General features: G+C 43.2%; 1 protein-coding gene across 1 annotated transcript in view; it reads right to left on the reverse strand.

Moving 5' to 3' along the window:
• The window catches only part of TDRD5 (tudor domain containing 5), a 189,947-nt gene that overhangs the window by 41,384 nt on the left and 124,056 nt on the right, over positions 1–24,507 (reverse strand). Inside the window, exon 13 of the mRNA XM_089686565.1 lies at positions 8,421–8,591. Within this exon, the coding sequence (XP_089542691.1) occupies positions 8,421–8,591 (171 nt within the window). The remainder of the gene's footprint in view (positions 1–8,420; positions 8,592–24,507) is intronic.

Raw genomic sequence — 24,507 nt, forward strand, 5'->3', positions numbered from 1 at the left:
CTTCTTCATAGAAAATGTCCATCACCTAAGGACACTGGCAAATATTGTGTGACGTTATATGATGGTGCACTTGGGACATTCCATGCAAAGCTTTTTGCCAATGTCCAATCACTTGAAGGTAGCAACTCTATGACTTTCTGTCCTTTATTGTACAATTAAAATAATTTAAATGTTTTTACATACATGTACATACCCCTTTAGAGTACTCAAGTGTCACATACCGGACCAGAGGCTGGAATAGAGAGAGGGCTGCCCTTACGGCTAAGTGCAGTGCACTCCTGGAGGTGGTAACAGGCAGTGCAGTGCCCAAAGAAGCACAGGTTACCAGTGGTGTCACTGCTTGGCGATGCCAGATGGGACAGTACCCGTGCGTGCTCCAGATGCAGGAGGAGGTCCTTCAGAGGACACGTGGATCCAGGTGGATGGGTAGAGTAGGAAGCAAAGTCAGTAGCCAGAGCCAGGGTCATACACAGAACATCAGGCAGGAGCAAGGTCTGGATCAAGCTGAGGTCATACACAGTGCATAAGATAGGAGCAAGGTCAGGATCAAGCCGGGGTCATACACAGAGCAGCAGACAGGAGCAAGGTCAGGATCAAGCCGGGGTCATACACAGAGCAAACACAAGCACGGTCAGGATCAAGCCGGGTAGGATATATGTAAGGACTGGAAGCACCCTGAGAAGATTTATGTTCCTCCCAAATGCTTCACACAATGATAAATTGACAAGCAATTTTCTAAGAATCTCGCTGGTCCAGTTGAGGATGTACAAGAGGTCACAAAGTTCTGGATTAAATCACCCCGTCGGTCACCGCTGCCCTCTGGACAGGGGACTTTAACATTGGTTGACATAAAGGATAGGTATCTATACATCCTGATTTTCCCTCTGCACTAGCATTATCTTTTCTTTGCAGTAGAGAATCATCAGTTTGTGGCCTTCCCTTTGGACTGGCCACAATTCCTTGAGTACTCACAAAGGTTCTTGCTCTGATGCTGATCCTGTTGTATTCCAAAGGGGATGCATATTATTAGCTACCTGGAACACCTACTACTGCAGGAGAAATTGGCATCTGGGGTATCTGGGACTGTTCTGGAGATGACCTAAAATCATGTGTTTCTGCCTCAGGAAAAGGTTCTCTTCCTTTGGGCAAAGGCTCATAACCTACAGATGGCTGTGAACCTTTGGTTAGGGCGCCCATGAGGGTTCTGGGGACTAAGGTGGCCTTGTTCATGACAGTTCTGTACAACATTCTAGACCATTACAATACAACATTCTTTCAGCTTCAAACAGGTCATTTCAGTTGCTCAGCAAACCCCATGTATCTGCTTGCCAGGGCAGGGAGTTCTCCAGTTTAGTGGATTCTCAGTCCAGTTCTGGAACAGGGTAGATCCTCCCTCCCGAACTAACTGTGGGAATATTAGCTCTTGATCAGTATCCTGGATTTGACAGTTTACTGAGCACCCCACCTCCTGGGTAACCTGGTCACAGTGCAGTAGGACAACACCACGGAAGTCGCTTACATAAACCACCATGATGGAACGAGAAGCTGTGCCGGTCAAAAGGAAGCAGATTTAATACTGGCTTGGGCAGCAATCAGAGTTTCAGCCATATCTGTCGTGCACATTCTGGGTGTGGAATATTGTCAGGCAAACTTCCAAAGTCACCAGGAATTGATGCCAGGGGAAAGGTCACTGCATCTGAAGGTGTTCCAAGAAATCTCTCTTCAGTGGGAAATCCTGGACTTGGACCTTCTGGCGTCCAGATTCAAAAGAAACTGGACATGTTCATGGCCAGAATGAGAAATTTGAGGCATTCTTGGTGTATGCGCTGGTGACTCGGTGGGATCAATTTCAACTGATCTACCGTTTTTCGCTGTTGAAATTGCTACCACATCTGCTTCGCAGGGCTGGGGTAGAAAAGGTACCTGTGATTATTTTTATTTTTTTTGGCCTCAAACTGACTCTCAGACATTCTTCATGTGCTAGTCAAAACTGCTTGGCCTCTCATTTTAACCAGATCTTCTATCTTTTCTGTGTGCCGTTCATTCTTCTTTCTGCCATGGCATTCCTTTCAACTTTGGAGACACTTCGGTGAATGGCTCATCCTAAACAGAAGATTCATCTAAATCTAAGAAAGATTTCTCCTGCAGAATGTTTTTCTCCTCCACCTCTGACCATCTGGGCAAATCTGAATTGGAAGGTTGCGAGGAATCTGAAGGCAACTCGATTGCATGGAAAATATTTCTTGAAAAGGCAAGAGGAATAAGGCAGCTCCGACAATGCTGCCCATGATCTTGACGAAAAGGGGAACCACGACTGAATGGGGTGGAGAAATTTAGCACTTGGGTCTACTGTCAATAATTCCCTTTGGCATCCTGTTTGTATTCCTCCATTTTTCATGCTGGTCCCCTATGGGGTACTCATGAATGGTGGCCAAGCATGCATCAGACCATCACAATAGAGCCTGAGCAGTTCATACAGCAGCTTTGGGCCCACCCAGCAAGGCAGAAATGGGCCCAATGGAGAGCGTCCCTGTATATGGGTCCACTGAGGTAATGGCCAACCCCTAAAGGGCCTGCATTTCTTATCTGCTCCACCAGATGCACACTTTTGTGTCTGGTGTGAAAAAACATCAGCCTGTAACAGAACTGCTTAAAACTGTCCGCCACCTAACTCACGGCACCCTGGGCATGATCTACTGGGTAATCTACTGTCAACTTCCCACACTTTGGTTGGGCACATCCCCACCTTCAATGAGTAGGACTCCCCCGCAGGTAAACTATAGCCTTCAACCTGTAGAGCATCTGGCAGAGATGCATACGCTGCACCATGTACCTAGGTGCGTTGTCTTTTGGCCAGATCCAATGCATCTGCAGCATTACAGGTTAGCCCATTTTCCTATTTTCTTGTGATGTCTGGGTAATTCCACCCTATACTAAACCAGGGGCACCAATCCAGAAAGCGTTACCCTCTGCCGCAGTGGCTTGAGGCAACTGTTTTTGATAGAAGATCTGAAAATTCCCTTAACTGGTTCTTCACAGAGAGCACATCTATCACCTAAGCCAGGGGTCTGCAACCTTTAAGACATAAAGAGCCACTTGGACCCGTTTCCGAGAGGGAAAAAAAGACTGGGAGCCGCAAAACCATTGCAACATTTAAAACAAATCCGACACTGCATATATTGCAAAAAGCGCTCTGGTCATGAAGGGGGTTTAAGGGCCCAGTAAGCAAAGGGTTAATCAGGGCCACAGTGTATCGTCATAATCACAATCATAGCCTTAGGTCAGTGGTGGGCAACCTTTTTTTTCAACTGAGCCAAATCTCGCCAAAACCACGATTGAAATTTATTTTGAGACACACATTTTTAAAACTGAAAATACATCCCCCATATAGTAATTCATCCCCCATAGTAATTCATCCCCCATATAGTAATTCATCCCCCATAGTAATTCATCCCCCATATAGTAATTCATCCCCCATATAGTAATTCATCCCCCATAGTAATTCATCCCCCACATAGTAATTCATCCCCCACATAGTAATTCATCCCCCATAGTAATTCATCCCCCATATAGTAATTCATCCCCCATATAGGAATTCATCCTCCATAGTAATTCATCCCCCATATAGTAATTCATCCCCCATAGTAATTCATCCCCCATATAGTAATTCATCCCCCATAGTAATTCATCCCCCATATAGTAATTCATCCCCCATATAGTAATTCATCCCCCATAGTAATTAATCCCCCATATAGTAATTCATCCCCCCTATAGTAATTCATCCCCCCTATAGTAATTCATCCCCCCTATAGTAATTCATCCCCCATATTGTGTCAATTCACTTACCTTTGCTCCGCGCGTTCCTCTCGCCGTGTTCCCGCACCGTTCCGGTCTTCAGGGCGGACTGTGAGAGGAGAGGAGTTCGTCACGCTGCCCCACCTACATCCTGACAGCCAATGTTTGCCACGCTCCGCGGGCCGGATTAAAAGGTCCGCCGGGCCGTAGTTTGCCCATTGCTGGGCTAGCTGCAGAGTCCTGACTTTTGGGGCGGCCGCCCGAAAGGAGGGAGGGGAGCGGGCGCCCGGCACACAGAAGAGCCGCAGCAAAGGTGAAAAAGAGCCGCATGCGGCTCTGGAGCCGCGGGTTGCCGACACTCGACCTAAGCAGACTAGCAAAAACAGAGGCTTGCATGGTGGGAGAAGTTACATGGAGTGTTAAAGCTTTGAGAGGCTTTTCCAGTGTCTAATCATCTGTTATGACATCAAAGCCTGTGTCCTCTACTGTACGACAAAAAGTGCAATAACAAGACAACAGAATTCAGCATTTTAGAGGTGAACATTATCTCCCAGTCACAGAAGAGACTCTCTGAGTATACCTTCCCGATCAAAGGCCATTTTGGTGTGAAGTTTTATATTTTTACTAGAACTTTGCAACAGTAAATTATCATTTGTGTTTATTAGAAAGCATCAATATACTGGTAAGCGTCAATCAAGTTAAGACAACTTCGGTCCAGTCAAGTGATTCCACAGCTCTGACTTTCCGAGTGAGCGGCTGCTGCAGGCTCGAGGGAGCAGCAACAATGGCTAAGCCATGGCAACTTATGGCTGACATCACAGTTCTTGGAATTCCAAGCTGTTGTCGTGCACTCTTTGAGCCAGAGCTGCATGATCACATGACAAGAGTGGAGTGGATTAAAAATAGGTAAGTACCTGCATCTGTTTATACAAGTCAGGCAGGATAGGGAGGAGGGGGCAGAGAAAACTTTTAAGAATAATTAGACTTAGGCTTTATTCAATTCAGCTCACAAAGGTGATAAGGATACTGCATTTCTGGTAAGATCAAATGAATGTTCTGTGCTTTAAAGCCCACACTCTGCATATATGAATATTCATGGCCAGCAGTCACTGTGCTCCCAGGACAGCGACCAAACTGTCCAAGACAGTTCTCAGTCTCTAATAATGATCGGAAGCTGGCGGGACTAGCCTTGGTCATGTGACTACTGTGGTAGCCAGTCACAGTGGTCATGTGACTGGGCATTACCATCCCCTGAGTGTAATAGCTCAGATAAAGGGATGCTAGGGCTGGGCAGAACCATCCATAGACCGCTGTATAAAATAATAGCCTGTTCTTAAAAAATATTTCTTAATGGAGAAACAATCATATATTATTGTAAACATAACCCAATAAACAAATTCTAACTTTGGAGCATTTATTATGCAGTTGTCAGGAATGGACTGGCCAGCAATGGTGGGACTCACCTGCCTTTTGATCTGCAGTACCAGGGCTGACCAGCGGGTGCTCCCAGCAATCAGAGACTCAACCTTTCAGCCAGCTAACACCTGGAACTGATGATACTGGTGTATTTAAGGGATGGCCAGACTTGCAGACTCTGCCTTGGTGTTGTGTTTGTCCTGGGCCCTGTATCTGTCCTGCATCCTGTTTCTGTTCCTTTGCTACCTGTTCTGATCCCTGGCTTGTGACCCTGACCATCCCTCTGCCTGACCCTCTGTACTACGCTGCTTGCTACCTGTTCTGATCCCTGGCTTGTGACCCCGACCATTCTCCGCTTGCTCCCCCTGTACCTACCTGCCCAATTGATATTGACTCGGCCTGCCTGACGACGCTTGCTTGTATGTACTGTTATCTGTGGGTGGTTGGTTGGGTTTGTTTGCACTGTATTATGTTTAGTATTGCACTGTGTTTATGTTTGTATTGTTAGTGTTAATAAATTACATTGTTAATCACATAGCTGAAGTCTGCGTTTCCCTGCTTCAGTCACACACCTCTGGTCATACCTGGGAGCCCTGACAGCAGTACTAAAAACAACACACTTTGTGATATTTAACCTGTTCCTGCCCGGCCAATAGGAAAATGAGGGCCCAGCGGGACTCTCGTCGATCTGGGTGGGCGTCATATAACATCCTTACAGACTAAATCTGTCACCGGCTGTGTACCTCGGACACAGCCAATGACAGATCTGTGTACTGGCCCGTTTCCAGTACTATGTGACCGCTGCGACCAATCACAGCAGGTCACATGACAATTATAAACAATGGTTAACTTCCTTTCATGCCATAAATTGCATATAATTGTGTCACTTGCTGTGACTGGTCACAGTGATCACATGTACAGACTGGGCCAATCACAGCCCTACTGTGTCATGTGATTAGCTGTGGACAATTACAGCTAATCACAACAAAAAAACTTAAATGAATCGATTTCATTCAGTTAAATGCTTGCGAATTGAAAAGAAATAATTTACCAAAAGCAAAAAATTTCTCATCACTTCCCCAGAGTAGTACAATGTTAGTATAACAGTATGCTAGTCTGGTCACAGTGTGTTATGAAAAAAAAAGTACAGGGGACAGTATGTAAAAAATATATATATTTGTGAAAAAATGTTTTTTTAATTTATTAATTTTCCAAAAAATGATGACAAAATTACAAATTCAAAAAACTCGTCATGCCTCTTACTAAATACCTTGGACTGTCTACTTTGCAAAAAGGGGTCACTTGGGGGATATCTGTACTGTCCTGACATTTCTGGGCCTTAAGAAATTAGATTGGACATCAGTACTTCAGGACTGAATGATTTTCAGATATACAGGTGAAACTCGAAAAAATTAGAAAATCGTGCAAAAGTTAATTTACTTCAGTAATGCAACTTGAAAGGTGAAACTAATATATGAGATAGACTCATTACATGCAAAGCAAGATAGTTCAAGTCGTGATTTGTCATAATTGTGATGATTATGGCTTATAGCTCATGAAAACCCCAAATCCACAATCTCAGAAAATTAAAATATTACATGCAATCAATAAAGCAAGGATTGTACATAGAACAATATCAGACCTCTGAAAAGAATAAGCATGCATATGTACTCAGTACTTGGTTTGGGCCCCTTTTGCAGCAATTACTGCCTCAATGCAGCTTGGCATGGAAGCTATCAGCCTGTGGCACTGCTGAGGTGTTATGGAAGACCAGAATGCTTCAATAGCACCCTTCAGCTCTTCTGTATTGTTCGGTCTCATGTCTCTCATCTTTCTCTTGGCAATGCCCCATAGATTCTCTATGGGGTTCAGGTCAGGCGAGTTTGCTGGCCAATCAAGCACAGTAATCCCACGGTCATTGAACCAGGTTTTGGTGCTTTTGGCAGTTTGGGCAGGTGCCAAGACCTGCTGGAAAATGAAGTCAGCATCCCAATAAAGCTTGTCTGCGGAAAAAAGCATGATGATTTTTGGCAAAGTCTAATCTGGCTTTTCTATTCTTCAGGCTTATGAATGGTTTTCCCCTTGTGGTGAACTTCTGTATTTGCTTTCATGAAGTCTTCTCTTGATTGTAGACTTTGACAATGATACGCTCACCTCCTTGAGAGTGTCCTTTAGATGTCTGGATGTTGTGAATGGGTTTTTCTTTATCATAGAAAGGATTCTGCGATCATCACCACTGTTGTGTTCCGTGGATGTCCATGCCTTTTTATGTTGCGGAGCTCACCAGTGCACTCTTCTTTCTTCAGAATGTACCAAACTGTTGATTTGGCTTTGTGATGGATTTGTTTAGTGTTTGAAGCCTTACAATGGCCTGTTTCACTTGCATGGACAGCTACTTTGAATGCATGAAGTAGGTTAACAGCAATAGATTCCAAATGCAAATACCACACTTAGAACCAACTCCAGACCTTTTACCTGCTTAATTGATGAAGAAATAACGAAGGAGTATTCCACACCTGGCCATGCAACAGCCAACAGCTTTTGATTCAATTGTCCAATTTTGGCCCTTTGAAAAACAGGGGGGGGGGCTACTTTTCTACTTTTAAGAGCTGTTATTCCTAAACCCTTCCTCCAATTTGGATGTACATACCCTTAAATTAAACCTGAGAGTGTGCACTTTCAGCCCATATCCATTATATAAGTATTGTTTGAATACGTTTTGGTAAAATACCTGAAAAAAATCAAAAAAATTGTGCCTGTGCCAAATATATATGGACCTAACTGTATAAGGTCATTTTAGTGCCCGTTCACATATATGCGGATTGGAAGCGGTTTGAACCACATCCAATCTGCATGACACATGAAAAAAACATTGCTTCCTATGGTGCCTGTTCACATTTGTCCAGTGCACTGGCATTGCGGATTCAGTGCGGTTTTAAAATGAGTCATGTCCGATTTTGAGCACTGCAGGTGTGGATTACAGGCTATTGACTTCTATGGGAACCGTTTCTAAACCGCATATGTTTTAACAAGATAAGATCCTGAGCTAATCCTGTCCTAAACCCGACGTAAACCTGGTATGAACCTGTGAACAAATAAGATGGGTGACTTTAGCTTTTATACCTGCCTTAAGTTTAGTTTTTATATGTTAATGTATTGCATTCGGTCCATTTCATGGTACAACATGTCATCTTAAAAGAAAAACTTACCTGTTGGCTAGGATTTTGACTCTGAAGATCAACTGTGTTATTAATAAAAGACTTTACAATGTCATTCATTGACAATGTGCTTCCAGATAAAGGCCATCTCTCATCCCATAGATCTTCACCACAGGGAATAGCCTCTAAGAAGGGCATCTCAAGTTCCGTGTCTTCTTTTACCTGAATAAAAATATTCCTAACTTGTATCAGTGCAACATATCCACTGCTCAAAAGAAGCTTTACCCAACATTTTAGGAAGATTTACATAGAAAATTAAGATTGATAGAAAATGGTTAGAAGGTTTCTATTGGTAGCATGTTTCATTTTTAGTAAAATTTTTGCAAAGATCATGTACCACATTTCAGAGTTTACATCACCCTTTTATTCCTTACTCCTTTCCTACTTCTCATGTAAACAAAAATAGGATTTTTGTATTCACCCTGAAAGTCATGCTGAGGGCATGATCATAAGCTTCAGAGAGGTGGGACCTGTGTCCCTCAGTGGACTCCAAGAAAAGGATTTTATGATCAATACATAAATTCTATTTTCTTTCTTGTCTACTGAGGGCACAGGAAATCTTTAACCTTAAAATGTTATTAAACCCTCAACAGTAAAATCAATCTGTATATGCAGTACAGCGTGGTTGTTATAGTCACTGTGGAAGCCAAGGGGTTAATCCTCTGCATTGTGTAAAAATGCAGTTTGATCCTGACTTCTCTGACCCTTACCTTCTTCCAGAGTCCCCCTCATCTCCTGATAAGACAGAGTGTGGACTCACTCTCCGCATGCTCAGTTTGATGTGTATTGCTAGAGAGGTTTATTTTTATTTTTTTTCTTGGGAGAGTGCATGTGATTAGCACAGGGCCAATCAGCACTGTCCAGACAGAGGTCAGGGGTTCTGCATCCTCCTAGAGCAAAATGAAAACTCCTCCTACAAGCTTTAACCAGTGCTCTGCTGAAGTCACAAGACTGCTCTAACTGCTGAGAACAGATATTTAGCAGTTTACATTTACTAAAATAATTGCATTTCCATGTTGTGTGTACTTGTGGGAGACCAGATACAGTGAATGCAGGGTTGTGGGTTTAATAACACTTTAATGTTACAGCAATCTGCTCCATGATTTATATAAGCAAGAGAACACCCTAGCAGCAGTTAGAAAAGTTATAAGATATTTTGACCAGTCATACATGGTTTAATAAACCATGTTCACAGCCAGATTTGGACAAAAGGCAGGAGTCTCCAATGTGAATGGAGATCTAAAAAAAAGGGCTTTTAACTGATCGGTTGAGCCCTTAAAGACAGGTGACTTGTTAAGGCAGGTCAACACCACATCCATAATGGGAACAGATTTCTGCTGCACAAAAACCTCACCAAACACATGCACGGTTAATAAGTGCATATGGGAAGCAAGCAGCTTTTCAGGATTATTCCAATCTCTACAGGAAAATAGTTTGAAAAGTGCGTGTGGCAGGCTATTCCTCAGATTGCGACTCCTTCCATTTGGGAGTAAATGCAGTAAACTGTGAGGCCTCAAGGTTAAGTTCATTAGTCAAGCAATGGAGTGAATCAGAGTCAGACACAATACTCTGCAGTAATTGGCCCAGAAACCGCTATAGCAATGGGCAAATCAGATACGAAATCTGCTGGAGAAGTAGGTCAACTTGGTCTGCTTTTAAAACAAATAAGCACAGCTAGTGCCTCAAGGAGGGGAAAGTCCACACAAAAGGCCAGATTCTTTCTTGACATCCTATCTTCTACAGACAGGGCTTTTATCCTATAGGTCAGTGGTCTCCAATCCTGTATTTGTGAAAACCGTCCACCGGATGTACTCTCACTTGGGGTATATGATCTAACCGTTAAGTTAGGTCTAATCATGCTTCTGTGCCTCATATAGGGCTCATAGTGGTATTCCCAAATAGATGGATTTAGTTATTCTCTTTAAACTGTTAAACTCTTCTATGATGCTCCTTCTCCACTCAGCAATCCTCCTCAAGCATATATATGGAATCATATATGAAGAGAGTAGTGGTTATTGAGTCATACTCTGAATGGTCTAGGGTTGTCAGTGGTGTACTCCAAGGTTCAGTGTTGGGACCCTTACTTTTGAATAAATTTATCAACGATATAGGGTTTGGGATTATAAATACCATTTCAGTATTTGCAGATGACACCAAGCTGTGCAGTGGAATAACGTAATTACAGGATGTCTCCAACCTACAAGCCGATCTCAATGCACTGTTTAATTGGGCAACTATGTGTAAATGAGGTTTAATGTTGATAAATGTAAGGTTATGAACTTAGGGGCTAAGAATAAGCATGCATCTGGATCAAATGTGGGTACAGGATAACTTTTTTTTTTTTGAATGGTTGAACTGGATGGACTTTTGTCTTTTTTCAGCCAGACAAACTATGTAACTATAACCCCCTGATGAAGCCATGTGACTCTGTGGCGTAACATGTAGGGGAGGGGCTTGACGTCACAACACTTGGAACACGGTTGATAAGTAGACTTTAAGATAATAAATAGTTTTTGTTTTTTTTTAAAGGATAAAGCACTATGTTTGGTGGTTTATCTTTCTATATATATGTTTGAGGAGGATTTCTGAGTGGAGGAGGAGCAACGTAGGAGAGTTACACAGTTTAAGGAGAAGAACTGAATCCGGTGGAGGGTATTCATAAATACATTATTATATTTGGCACGAAGAGGTGGTGGAATATTTTAAGACGCACTCAGGACATTAATGGGAGAGCGGAGGATGTTAATGGGGGGGGGATGAGGACATTAAGGGGGGGAGGGAGGGCTGAGGACATTAAGGGGGGGAGGGAGGGCTGAGGACATTAATGGAGGGGGCTAAGGACATTCATTGTGTGCGTGTATGTGTGTGTGTGTGTGTGTGTGGGGGGGGGGGGGGGGGACGACTGAGAACATTCATGTGGGAGCGGAGGACGTTAATGGAGGGGGGCATAAGACATTAATGGGGGCACTGAGGACATTAATGGGGGGGGGGGCGCTGAGGACATTAATGGAGAGGGGAGGGGCTGAAGAAATTCATTGGGGGGGGCTGAGGACATTCATTGTGGGGGAGGGCTGAGGACATTAATGGGGCAGCTAAGGACGCAAATAAAGTGGGGCTGATGGCATTCATGGGGGAGCTGAGGTCATTAATGGAGAGGGCGTAGGACATTAATGGAAAGCTGAGGTTTTCAATGGGGGGGGCACTAAAGACATTCAGTGTGTGGGGGGGGGGGGGAGTTGAGGACATTAATGGGGAGGAGGCCTGAAAATATTAATGGAGGGGGGCTGAGACCAGTAATGGGGTCACTGAGGATACAGATGATTCTGGAAGTTGGTGCAGAAACGTTTGCACAGGCCTCCTTAACCACTTACCGTCTGGCCCATGTACATAAACGGCCAGACGGGAGCAGTGCAAGAGCGGGTGGCCGTTTATAAATGTCCTCCCACTTCCCTGCTTGTGCGTGCTCCCTAGGAACACTGATCGCTGTACGGGACCTCTGTGTGAGGTCCCGATCATGTGATCACTAATTGGCCAATCAGAGATCACATGAATAGTGTCACGGTATAGGGGCCCAGCGAATTATTAATTCCCAGTTATTAATTCCTTGTTCCTTTAATCCCTCCTGGCCATAGGAAGAGCATCCCCCATTGTTATCATGTTTACAACTACAAATCCAATTATTGTGTTTCCTTGTTTATCCTGTCTTGTGCCCAGGTGTCCTACATCCCTAATTAGTGCCTTACTTTTGTATTAATGTATTCTCCCCATTGTTATCCTGTTTACAGCTACAAATCCAATTATTGTGTTTACCCAATTATGGTGTTTCCTTGTCCATCCTTTCCAACCAGTCATTTGCCTAAATATAATTTCCTTCCCACTGTCGTCCTGTTTAGAGCTACAAATTCAATTACTGTAGTTCCGTTCCTGTCCATTCTCTCCATTGTCATCCAAAATGTCCCTAAACTCAATTAAGGCAGTCCCTTCCTTCTCATCCTGCTAATGACCCCCCTCCACCTCTCGTCCTGCTCAGGGGGTTTAAGAGGTCAGTGCTGGTCTCTCCTGGTGTGCCATTTTGCTGTGCAGCCACTGAGGGGGATCCCAGCTGTGGCAGGACGCCAGTGGCCAGACTCTGCCTAAGCCCCATTGGAGTCAGGGGGACCCCAGAAGCTACATCAGCCCTGCCGTAAACGCTGTCAGCTTTCAAGAGACTGCCACATCAGCTTTGCCTGAGACTACCACATCAGCTCTGCCTGAGACTACCACATCAGCTCTGCCTGAGACTACCACATCAGCTCTGCCTGTGACTACCACATCAGCCCTGCGTGAATGTATGCTTCCCTTGAGTTATCTGACTGCTTATGAACTGCCTCTTGGATTACAAACTGCTGTAGAGACTTTAACTTTGCCCACCAGGGCTGGATTACAAGTATTTTGGACACTCTCTCCCTGCACTACTCCCTATTGAGTGACTGTTGTCTGTTTTAATAAAGCTTTAATGAAGCTTTTATTAAAGCTTTTTAATAAAGCTTTTGTCTGTTTTTAATGAAGCCCATCCAGCAGGCCCCATACCGAGTCCCCGAATCCGTGAAGGCGGCCATCCGGGCAGAGCTCTCAGAGATGCTCAAGCTCAGTCCCTGGGCCTCCCCGGTGGTGCTCGTTCCGAAGAAGGATGGGAGCACACGCTTTTGCATGGACTACCAGAGGTTGAATGACTACACCATCAATGACACCTATCCCATGCTCCGCATAGACGACCTGCTGGACCGTCTAGCCCTGTGTGAGTGTATGCTACCCTTGTGTTATCTGACTGCTTATGAACTGCCTCTTGGATTACAAATTGCTATAGAGACTTTAACTTTGCCCACCGGGGCTGGATTACAAGTATTTTGGACTCTCTCTCCCTGCACTACTCCCCATTGAGTGACTATTGTCTGTTTTAATAAAGCTTTAAGTGTTTGCCATCTGCCTTGTGTGTTCTGTCCTGCCTACCCTCCATCACAAATAATAGGAAGCAAGATGTCACTTCTGACATCATTGCATACTACTAGTGAGTCACATGGTACAAGGCTATTCACAACAGCCTTGTACCACGTGACAAGCTGTGACCAATCAGAGCTCACACAGTATTTCTCAATAGCTGCAAGAATGCATCCAGAGGAGAAATGATTGCTTTTACAGCCTTTATGTATGTAAAAGCAGTGTAAAAAAAGAATTAAAAAAATCATCATCCCCCACAAGTAGTACAGTGACACTGTACTGCTAGGGTGACAGCATGTAAAAAACAAAACAAATAATATAAAAAAATAAAATAAAAATGTAAAAAAAAAAAAACTTTTGAAAAATTAAAATTTTGGGTTATAAACTAATTTGTTTTTTTTTTTTACTAAAAAGATAACTGAATATATTTTGGCCAAGATTTATGAAGAAAGATTATTTATTTGCAAAATTTTATAAGAAAAACGCTTTTTTTCAAAATTTGTGGACATTTTCATTTATATAGCAAAAAAAAAAATACAAATCCCAGTGGTGAATAAATACCACCAAAATAAAGTTTTATCTGTCCCAAAAAAATGCTAACAAATTCATCTGGGTACAGTATTGCATGACCGCGCAATTGTCAAAGTGTGATAGCACTGAAAGCTGAAAATTGGCCTGGGCAGGAAGGGGTAAAAGTGTCCGGTCTTGCAGTGGTTAAAGGTCTAAGGACGGCCCTGGGAAGGGGCATAAATGTAGTATATTATAGACAACTTGGAGCTGTGGGGATAGGTGAGAGAGAAAGAAATATCAGAATAACTTGATTTTTCCCCCTTATTTAACCTCAGATACAGAAAACCTCCAATGGTGGGCTAGGTCAACCCAGTGCATCACAACAAACTATTTACACAACTCTTTTAAGTGCTTCAAAATACAAAACTCACTCTAACAAACACCAGCATTATTGTTCATTCCTAGGTCTAGCTTATGAAATGTTCTTGCCACTTGCAGCACCTGCTTGTTTTGTCAACCCTACTGCCTGTGAAACCCTTGTTGATGTGGCTGATGATAATATTCAGGATCTGCTTACAAAAGGCAGAGGAGAATCCTGTAAGAAAATCCAAATTGCCCCACACAAAAGATGGAGACCTGTCTGAAGATGATGCGGAAGAGGAGAATACTAAAAAATGTTACCTTTATAAACGGCCTCCGCATTCACTGCCTGTGCGCGCTCCCTGGGAGCACGCGGCACCAATCACTGTACAGGATACTTCTGTGTGAGGTCCCGATTCATATGATCACTGATTGGGCAATCAATGATCACAGGAACAGTAGTAAACAAGATGTCACTTCCTGACATCATTGCTTACTACGTGTGAATGATCACAGAGGTCACATGGTACAAGGCAATTCACAACAGCCTTGTACCATGTGACAAGCTGTGATCAATCACAGCTCTCACAGTATTTTTCAAGGGTTGCAAGAATGCAGCCAGAGAGAAGGAGAAATGATTGCTTTTACGGGTGTAAAACCAATCAGTGTAACAAAAAAAAAATCTTCATCACCCCCCACAAGTAGCACAGTGTCACTATGGTGACACTGTACTGCTAGGATGACGGTATGTTAAAAAAACAAAACATAAATAATAGAATAAAAAAATAAAAATGTAAAACAAATTTTTAAAAAATTATAAATTTTGGTTATAAACTAATTTTGGTTATTTTTTTTTTACTAAAAAGATATATGAACACATTTTGGCAAATATTTATTAAGAAAGATTTATTTGCAAAATAAATACCACCAAAATAAAGTTTTATCTGTCTCAAAAAATGCTAAAAAATCATATGGGTCTAGTGTTGCATGACCGCGCAATTGTCATTCAAAGTGTGATCGCATTGAAAGCTGAAAATTGGCCTGGACGGCAAAGGGGTGAAAATGTCCAGACTTGAAGTGGTTAAAGAAGCACTATCCACATCAAAGCAGCCAATCTTTCAGTTTCTCTCAAAATGCCTCAGAAGATCCAGGCAGAGGTCCTCCCCAAACAGCACAGAGCAGCAAATCAGAAAATATAGGAAAGAGCTTTTGCAACAACCCATCACTGATGACACTGGAACAGATTTTGGCAAAGAATGACACTTTTTCATCACCAGTTAAAACCTTTTGCATTAGACCTGTTGGCTATGCCAGCTTCTCAAGCCTTTGCAAAGAGGGAGGTCAGTGTCACCGGTGACCTCTCTAGAAGCTGGTGGAATAGAGCAAGGGTTATGTTGGCACGAACTGCTTTCCTTAAAATGAAACATAAGCATACCTAAATACTTGTGGGTTGTGCTTATTGTTATAGGAAGAATCAATTATTCAGCAGCCCTAACTAAGTGTCAAATACATTCACCGAAAAAAAAAAATGCACAGGCTACAATGCCATTAGGATGTGGAACTATAACAACGACCACTTTTTATCAACTCCTCTCTCTCTCTTAGCATTGACAAATTTGACAACAGAGGTAAATATCACTTGAAAAACAAAAATAGACCAGTAACTTACAATGACGTGCATATTGTTGCTATGAATGCTGTCAGGAGCAGTGAAGAGTATTTACTGCTATTGACAGCACAGTAGACAGCTCAATGTAAGACTGTCCTATACAATGTCTGTCCAGTGTTGTTGTATAGGGCAGCCTTACACTGGGGTCCTGCTCCTAGGGAAGCTGGCACAATGTCAGTATAAGGCTACTTGCCCCTACCTTACACCTGTCCAGTGTGTCCACGATGTGGTACCAGAAATGTAAATCCAGCTGTGGCAGTGGCTATAGGTGCTCATGTACTGTACCCTACCCGTACCCTTCGCTCTTCACAGGACCTCCTTCTATCTTGCTCCCTGGTCTCCTCCTCCCACGCACTACTGCAAGACTTCTCCAGGTCTTCCCCCATCCTCTGGAACTCACTACCCCAATCCATCAGACTGTCACCTTCCCTTCTCACCTTCAGGCGCTCCCTGAAAACCCACCTCTTCAGGGAAGCCTACCCCACCCTCACCTAACAGCCATTCTCCTTCATTCCTCCTACCACTCCATCCCCCACAGCCACTTCCTCCTGTACCACTACCCCTCCCTCCTAGATTGTAAACTCGAAGAGTAGGGCCCTCTAACCCCTCATGTGCTGTTGTTGTTGCTGTACTGTTTCATGTATAGTCCCCCCCTCTATTGTACAGCGCTGAGCAAACCCTTTGGCGCTATATAAACTCGATGTAATAATAATGTAATAATACTGTCAATACATTGAATGGTTTTCTCTTCTACTGACAGCAGCACTTCCTATAGCAACAATATTCACCTCATTGTACGTTAATAGTGTGTTATTTACCTCTTGTCAAGGCTGAGAGAGAAGAGTTGATAAAAAAAAGTGGTGTTTGTTATAATCCACACAGTAATGGCATTGTAGACTGTGAACTTTTTCTTTGGATGTATCTGAGAATTAGCAATGTTGAAATAATAAACTGGTCAGGTTGCTATGGAATGTCATTTAACTCGCAGGCACATTCTTTCACCCCTACCTAGCTTTGCTCCTCTCTTCTTTTGCTTCCTCACTGTCTTTTCACCTTACCTTTTCCTCCTCCCAACTTCCCCTTCCCCCTCCATTTTTTTCCTCCCTTCTTCCCTATTTTTTTACCCTCCACTAAGGACAGGGAATACCTACTCCCTTCACCTTGTCAAGCCCTGGGACCTCACTCCTAGACGTATGTTGCCACCTACGGCACTGGCAACTGGATGCTACTGTCCTTCTCTGATTTGGATCCACCTGAAAACGTGATTTGTTTTCTTTTGTGATCCTGTCCTCTGCGCGGGACCTGACTGCTCAGTTTGTATTCTGTTACTATTCAATAAAAACCATTGTACCAGAAATAATATACTGTGAATAGTAAACTAATTCTTATTATGGGTGTGGTTTATTTGTGTGAAGTTTGGCCCATGCTGTTGCTGGCCGAACTTGGCATTATACCACCAGAGCTATCAGCTTGCCGCTTTTCATTTTATGTAAGATAATTGTTTTTTCTCTCATCCTTATATGGATATGAATATACTTTTAACCACTTGCCTACAGGGCACTTATACCCCTTTCCTGCCCAGGCCAATTTTCAGCTTACAGTGCTGTCGCACTTTGAATGACAATTGCGCGATCATGCAACACTGTACCCATATGGAATTTTTCTCATTTTTTTCACACAAATAGAGATTTCTTTTGATGGTATTTACTTGCCACTGGGTGTTTTATTTTTAGCGCTATGAACAAAAAAATAGCAAAAAAGTTGGGGAAAAAAAAGTTTTTCTTTGTTTCTATTATAAACTTTTGCAAACAGGTAAATGTTCTCCTTCACTAATGTGCGTTGATGAGGCTGCACTGATGGGCACTGAAAGGCAGCACTGATGAGCTAGCATTGATGATGCTGCACTGATATGTAACAATGATGGGCACTGACTGGTGGCACTGCTGGGCATTGGTGGGTGGCACTACTAGGCACTGATGGGCACAAGTGGGTGGCAATGCTGGGCGGCACTGCTGGGCACTGATCATCAGTGCCCTGATGATCAGTGCTGATCTGTCCTCTGACAATTGCTGGTTATTGGCAGTACTTTCCTCACACTGTGACAGCGTGAGGAAAGTGCAGCCGATAGCTGGCAACAGCATTTACCCTGTGATCTGCTGTGTCATTGGACACAGCTGATCACGTGGTAAAAGGCCACTGTGATTGGCCTTTTACCACATCATGTGATCAGCTGTGTTCTGTAGGACACAGTAATCACGGAGATCGCCGGGGGCGCGTTTGGGTGCTTGTCCAGTTCTGGGATATGACGCCCTCCCAGAACTGGACAACCACGCTGTAGCCGTCATTCAGCTATAGCGTGGTTGGCAAGTGGTTAATAAAAGTGAGTTACTTGATTGCACTTCACTATAGAGGAATGTCTAATTTTTTTCTACAGGTGACATCGATTACTGAGTATATTGATCTGCTGTGGCGGAGACGGTTTTGCCTATTGTGTGCTAAACTTATCATGACTATTTATAATGTTATGGTCCACCTGATCTGGTAAGAGGCCCTTTTGCACTGTGGGAAAAGGTGGCAAATCTCTCCTCAGTTTTGACACAATATACTACAACGAATAACAGAAGTTTATTTGTCACCTACACTCTGTGGATTGTTTTTTCCTTGGAAGAAGAAACTTTATTGAAGGACACTATTTATTTTTGTTGTTTATTTAATATATGGACACGTTTCTGTATACGTGACACATACGTTTTTATTTGTGAGATCACTCTTATATTATTTGTTTTAGATAGCACTTAAATAGCGATACTTTTGGTATATACATATAATTCTTATTATAGAAATAAGCATTACCCTCAAGTAACGGTTTAGTTATGCTGTGCCTGTGCTTATAGTTGTAGCTGCAGAAATGTTTTGTTGTGTTCAGTTACTTGAACTGTTAATGTTAATGTAATAGGTGTAATGGCATTACAGGCAATATAGTTTACATTTTTTTAATATTGATTTTAAAATTGCACTTCTGTCAAAAACACAATATTCTTGTAAAGAAACTTGGTTTTATTTATGAAGAAGTTACATAACAGCTAAATCTGTGTCTGCAGTTTGTTCAAACCTTAATACCATAAATAATAACATGGTATTAGATTTTGACTCTAGGAGTATATGTGTTTGGAAATTCTAGAGAAATGCATAAATGATACATTACAATTTAATTAAACCTATTAGATTTTAGTCGACTAAAATGTACTGGAGATTTTAGTAAACTAAAGCACAACTAAAACAATTCAGATGACTAAAATACAACAAAAGATTAAAACTAAACTAAAGTGAAACTTGATGTTAAAAGGGGGGGGAAAGGAGGGTTGGAACAAAAGGGAAATGTATATGTGGTTGGTTCCCAGGAGGAGGGAGGGAGAGGTCCCGCCCACCAGTTTGTGTAATGATGTGATAGGTGCCCAAGAGGCGATGGGGGCAAGACCGCCTGGGCCTGTCTAGAAATAGGCCCAAGTATTCCAGGTGAAGAAAAGGTTGGAGAACAGATTTTTGGATGTTGATCACCAAACACCAACATAGGAAGCATCTCACTTGTCCTGTGGACATTTGCAGATAGTTGGAAGAGGAGTCCTTTAGAAGGTTTTCTACATTTGTAACTATTCAGGATTGTGGGGATACAGTAATGATCAGAGATGCAGGGTGTCATATGTGGTTGGTCTTTAGATAAGGTCCAGTCTTTGCCTGTCACACTGGGCATACCCATTGTCGTGTCTTAAGGGTCTGGATCAACCAGAGGATAGGCAAACAGTCACAGATTTCTCCCCACTTTAAGGAGTGAGGGCGTCCCTTCAATGTGAAGGCTTCGAGAAAACTTGGTGGGCTCTGTGAGCAAAGATTTGCACCAAAAAGAATGGTTGAGCTTATGCTTAGAAGTTGAAGCCTGGATACAGCGTTGAGATTCTCTGCATTTTGAGGAGGCAGAGGCTCCTTAGTGAACTGTGGAAATTTCCACTATGGAAGAAAAACCTTTCCTCCTGTGACATCTTTGATGAATTTGTCAAGTGTCTCATAAAAGTAACATCTTCCTTCAAAGGGCATATATCTGAGGCATTTTTACAGGTAGTTTCAGCTATTATGCAAGTGAAAATCACAGCAATTCTGGAGATTTGTGTCATAACGTGTTCTAGGGAATCCACACAAAACAGCAGGGCAGAAGGTAATTGCTCAGTTAAAGTACGGTCCTGGAATACAGGGTCGTGCTGGTTATTCACTACGAACTGGCAGACAAATTGCAGAAATAGCTGGCCACAGAGCTGGGCCCACACAAGTGTAAAGAGAACCTTTAAAAGCATCTCAAACTTCTTATCCACAAAATCTTTGAATGAAGGAACATCTTCAATTGGAACAGTGGGATATTTACAAATGAAACAGCAGGATCTTCTACCAAAACAGACAACTTTTATGAATTCTTTTTCCACAAGATATGGCTTGCCAATAATTTTTGATGCTGTGAAAATCTTTTCTGGATTTACCCAATCATCATAAATTGCGCATGCTATATGTCCATGAATGGGTTTTTAGATTTAGCAGGTACCCAAAGGGCATGGCGAGTCAGGGGAGATTTAAGTGCAACAATGCCAATGCTTTTGGGCAGAGCAGAAGTGAGCCTGTTCACACTGGCAAGCATAAAATTGTGAAGCAGTTACTATCAGGTGCAGAGGAGACTCAAGTTGAAAAATCTTCCACAGCCTCCACTAACATATGCTCTGGGTCATCTTTATTCCCCTCTATGTCTGCTTCTTCTAGAGCAGACATATTGCGATCTGACTCAGGTAGATACAATGGAGCTATAAAAGGAGCTTAGTGTTTTTGAGCCTTGAGGAGTGTTTGCTGTATTAAAGAAGTTTGTTGTTCAAGGAATTGTGACATGGTTGCATAAAAGTTTGACTTATTCACGTTGGCCACTTGTTGCATGCCTGAGGTAGAGCTAAAATCAGACGTAGAGACCGATGTTAAAATTGGGTCCTGCTCCAGTGCAAGGAAAGCATTGTCACTATGAGATTGAATACTATGCTTGCCTTCTGCAAAGTGAATGTCCTCCTAGGCTTTTACTGTGGCTCCCATTCGCCTGGTTTCCACACTGCTACAGATGAGAGTATTACCCCGTGGGGTACTAGCATACGGTGAGGAAATAGGGTGTGGAAATAAGGTGTGTCTGAGGAAAAGCATGCAGCAACCTGGGTGCAAATTGTCCTGTAGTAAAGCCCAAATGGCAAAAGGGTGGAAGAGAGCACTTGAGTACTTTATAAAAGGCTCTAGGTTGAAGTGGCAGTGAAGTGTGCAACCTGTTATGAGATGCAACACCTGGTCATCTACCTGAGACTAAGCTGTGAGTGGTTGCATTTTTGTCCCAAGTTTGAAAAGTTTACACAATAAAGTCAATAAATTCCAAACAGTCCCAGTTTCCTGACAGTTATAATGAATGAATGCATACTATTCAGGGTTGTAAAGCAGCAGTAATGGTCTCTGACAAGCCTATCATACCTGTCAACATCGTTGGTTCCTATACAGGGTTCAGGTTTTGCCTGTCAGAGTGGGCATATGCCTTTAGGGGTCTTCAGGGTCTGTTTTCCATAGGAATGGACCATGGCCCTGGACCAGTATAGCACCTTGCCGTTACTAAACGCATTACGGAAAGTGTTGAGGTGAGCACCTGTGCAGTATACAGTGGCTGAAAAAAAACTTAAGAAAAAGATAAACTAGGAGTACCGTATTTTTTGCTCCATAAGATGCACCTGACCATAAGACGCGCCTAGGTTTTAGAGGAGAAAAACAAGAAAAAAAATATTCTGAACCAATGGACTGCAGACATAGTACAGGAGATGACCAGAGACTGCAGACAGTACAAGAGATGACCAGAGACTGCAGACAGTACAAGAGATGACCAAAGACTGCGGACACAGTACAGGAGAAGGCCCAGAGACTGCGGACACAGTACAGGAGAAGGCCCAGAGACTGCGGACACAGTACAGGAGAAGGCCCAGAGACTGCGGACACAGTACAGGAGAAGGCCCAGAGACTGCAAACACAGTACAGGAGAAGGCCCAGAGACTGCGGACACAGTACAGGAGATGGACCAGAGACTGCGGACACAGTACAGGAGATGGACCAGAGACTGCGGACACAGTACAGGAGATGGACCAGAGACTGCGGACATAGTACAGGAGATGGACCAGAGACTGCGGACATAGTACAGGAGATGGACCAGAGACTGCGGACATAGTACAGGAGATGGACCAGAGACTGCGGACATAGTACAGGAGATGGACCAGAGACTGCGGACATAGTACAGGAGATGACCAGAGACTGCGAACATAGTACAGGAGATGGACCAGAGACTACGGACATAGAACAGGAGATGGACCAGAGACTGCGGATATAGTACAGGAGATGGACCAGAGACTGCGGACATAGTACAGGAGATGGACCAGAGACTGCGGACATAGTACAGGAGATGGACCAGAGACTGCGGACATAGTACAGGAGATGGACCAGAGACTGCGGACATAGTACAGGAGATGGACCAGAGACTGCAGACATAGTACAGGAGATGGACCAGAGACTGCGGACATAGTACAGGAGATGGACCGGAGACTGCGGACATAGTACAGGAGATGGACTGGAGACTGCGGACATAGTACAGGAGATGACCAGAGACTGCGGACACAGTACAGGAGATGACCAGAGACTGTGGACACAGTACAGGAGATGACCAGAGACTGCAGACAGATTAGGGGATGACCAGAGACTGCGGACATAGTACAGGAGATGACCAGAGACTGCGGACATAGTACAGGAGATGGACTAGAGACTACGGACATAGTACAGGAGATGACCAGAGACTGCGGACACAGTACAGGAGATGACCAGAGACTGTGGACACAGTACAGGAGATGACCAGAGACTGCAGACAGTTTAGGGGATGACCAGAGACTGCGGACAGTACAGGGGATGACCAGAGACTGCGGACAGTACAGGGGATGACCAAAGACTGTGGACAGTACAGGGGATGACCAGAGACTGCGGACAGTACAAAGAATGACCAGAGAATGCGGACAGTACAGGGAATGACCAGAGACTGCGGACAGTACAGGGAATGACCAGAGACTGCGGACAGTACAGGGAATGACCAGAGACTGCAGACAGTACAGGGGAAGACCAGAGACTGCGGACAGTAAAGGGGATGAACAGAGACTGCGGACAATACAGAAGATGGACCAGAGACTGCGGACATAGTACAGGAGATGACCAGAGACTGCGGACCTTTAGGGAGGGAGGGGGAGCGGGTACCTGAATTTGACAGGTACCCGCTCCAACTTCCGCGGAGTTCTCCTTCCTATACTGTGGGCACCCAACACTGACAGCCGTGTGCCCACTGCGCATGCGTGAGAAGCGCTGTGCTTTGTGAATGGTCCGGTGTCTTCTGGGACACATGATAGCAAAAAATTGAGGACTCACGGAGTGGGGTACGGTTCTAGAAGGGATGCCCAGGAGGTCTATGAATATTCAGTCTATACTGTATAATTAAGATATGCATTTTGGTTTACATTGCCCCTCCCCCCCAAACACTGCTCCAATCAACAGCACTGCTCAGAGGGCGAGGACATTGTTAATGAGAGCAGTGTATCGCAGGGGCTTGTTGAATCTCTGAAGGACCAAGATGCTGCTTTTATAAGAAAATCGCAGTCTAACTTTCCAATGTGTTAGCAGCACAGTATATTTTAGGCCTTGCTGTTGGCAGCACAGGGTATTTTAATATTTTTATTACAAAATTAATATATATTTATTTATAATAAAATTGTGCAGCGCTAAAAAGTGAATACATAAATATTACAAAAAACACAAAAACAACAGAGTCCATAGAATGTGGATGACTGCCACCCAGTGCATGAAATAATGAATATATCGATGATCCTCTGCCCCAATCATGTGTAAATGGAATCACCACATGCGAATCACCAATAAATCAAAAGGTCCTGTGACCCTCGTAAGAGAAGTCAACAAAAGCTTTCATAGACTGAAGCAACAGCCACCAACCGATCATCAACAGATAAGAGATGTAACACCAACTCTTCTCCCATGAACGAGTAATATTGACATAAAACTCACATAAGGGAGAAAAGAGAATGCTCCAATTGTGTAAATCCAATAAAACGTTTATTAAGACACAGAACTCACATGAAGATCTTGTATACAGGAATTATAAATATAGCTCTGCCAGGCTCCATTCCACCAAATGCAGGAGCATGCATGTGCAAGTTCATGACGTGACAGTCGTTTTTTTTTTTTCTATTATTAATGTATTCACTTTTTAATGCTGAGATTTTATCATACATGTGTGGTATATCGTGTATCCTGTATTTGGTGCTGGCAACTACACCTTTCACTCATTTTCAATTATGTTATGCACATTTTTTCATTTGTAGCGTGGCTTTCTTGTTATATATTTGTGTTGTATATTATATTTATTACTATGAATATAGCCTGGCTGCATAACACTAGTCATAA

Source organism: Staurois parvus, unplaced genomic scaffold (genome assembly GCF_062004578.1).
Source record: "Staurois parvus isolate SC_StPar_1 unplaced genomic scaffold, SC_StPar_1.0 ptg000402l, whole genome shotgun sequence".
NCBI lineage: Eukaryota > Metazoa > Chordata > Amphibia > Anura > Ranidae > Staurois > Staurois parvus.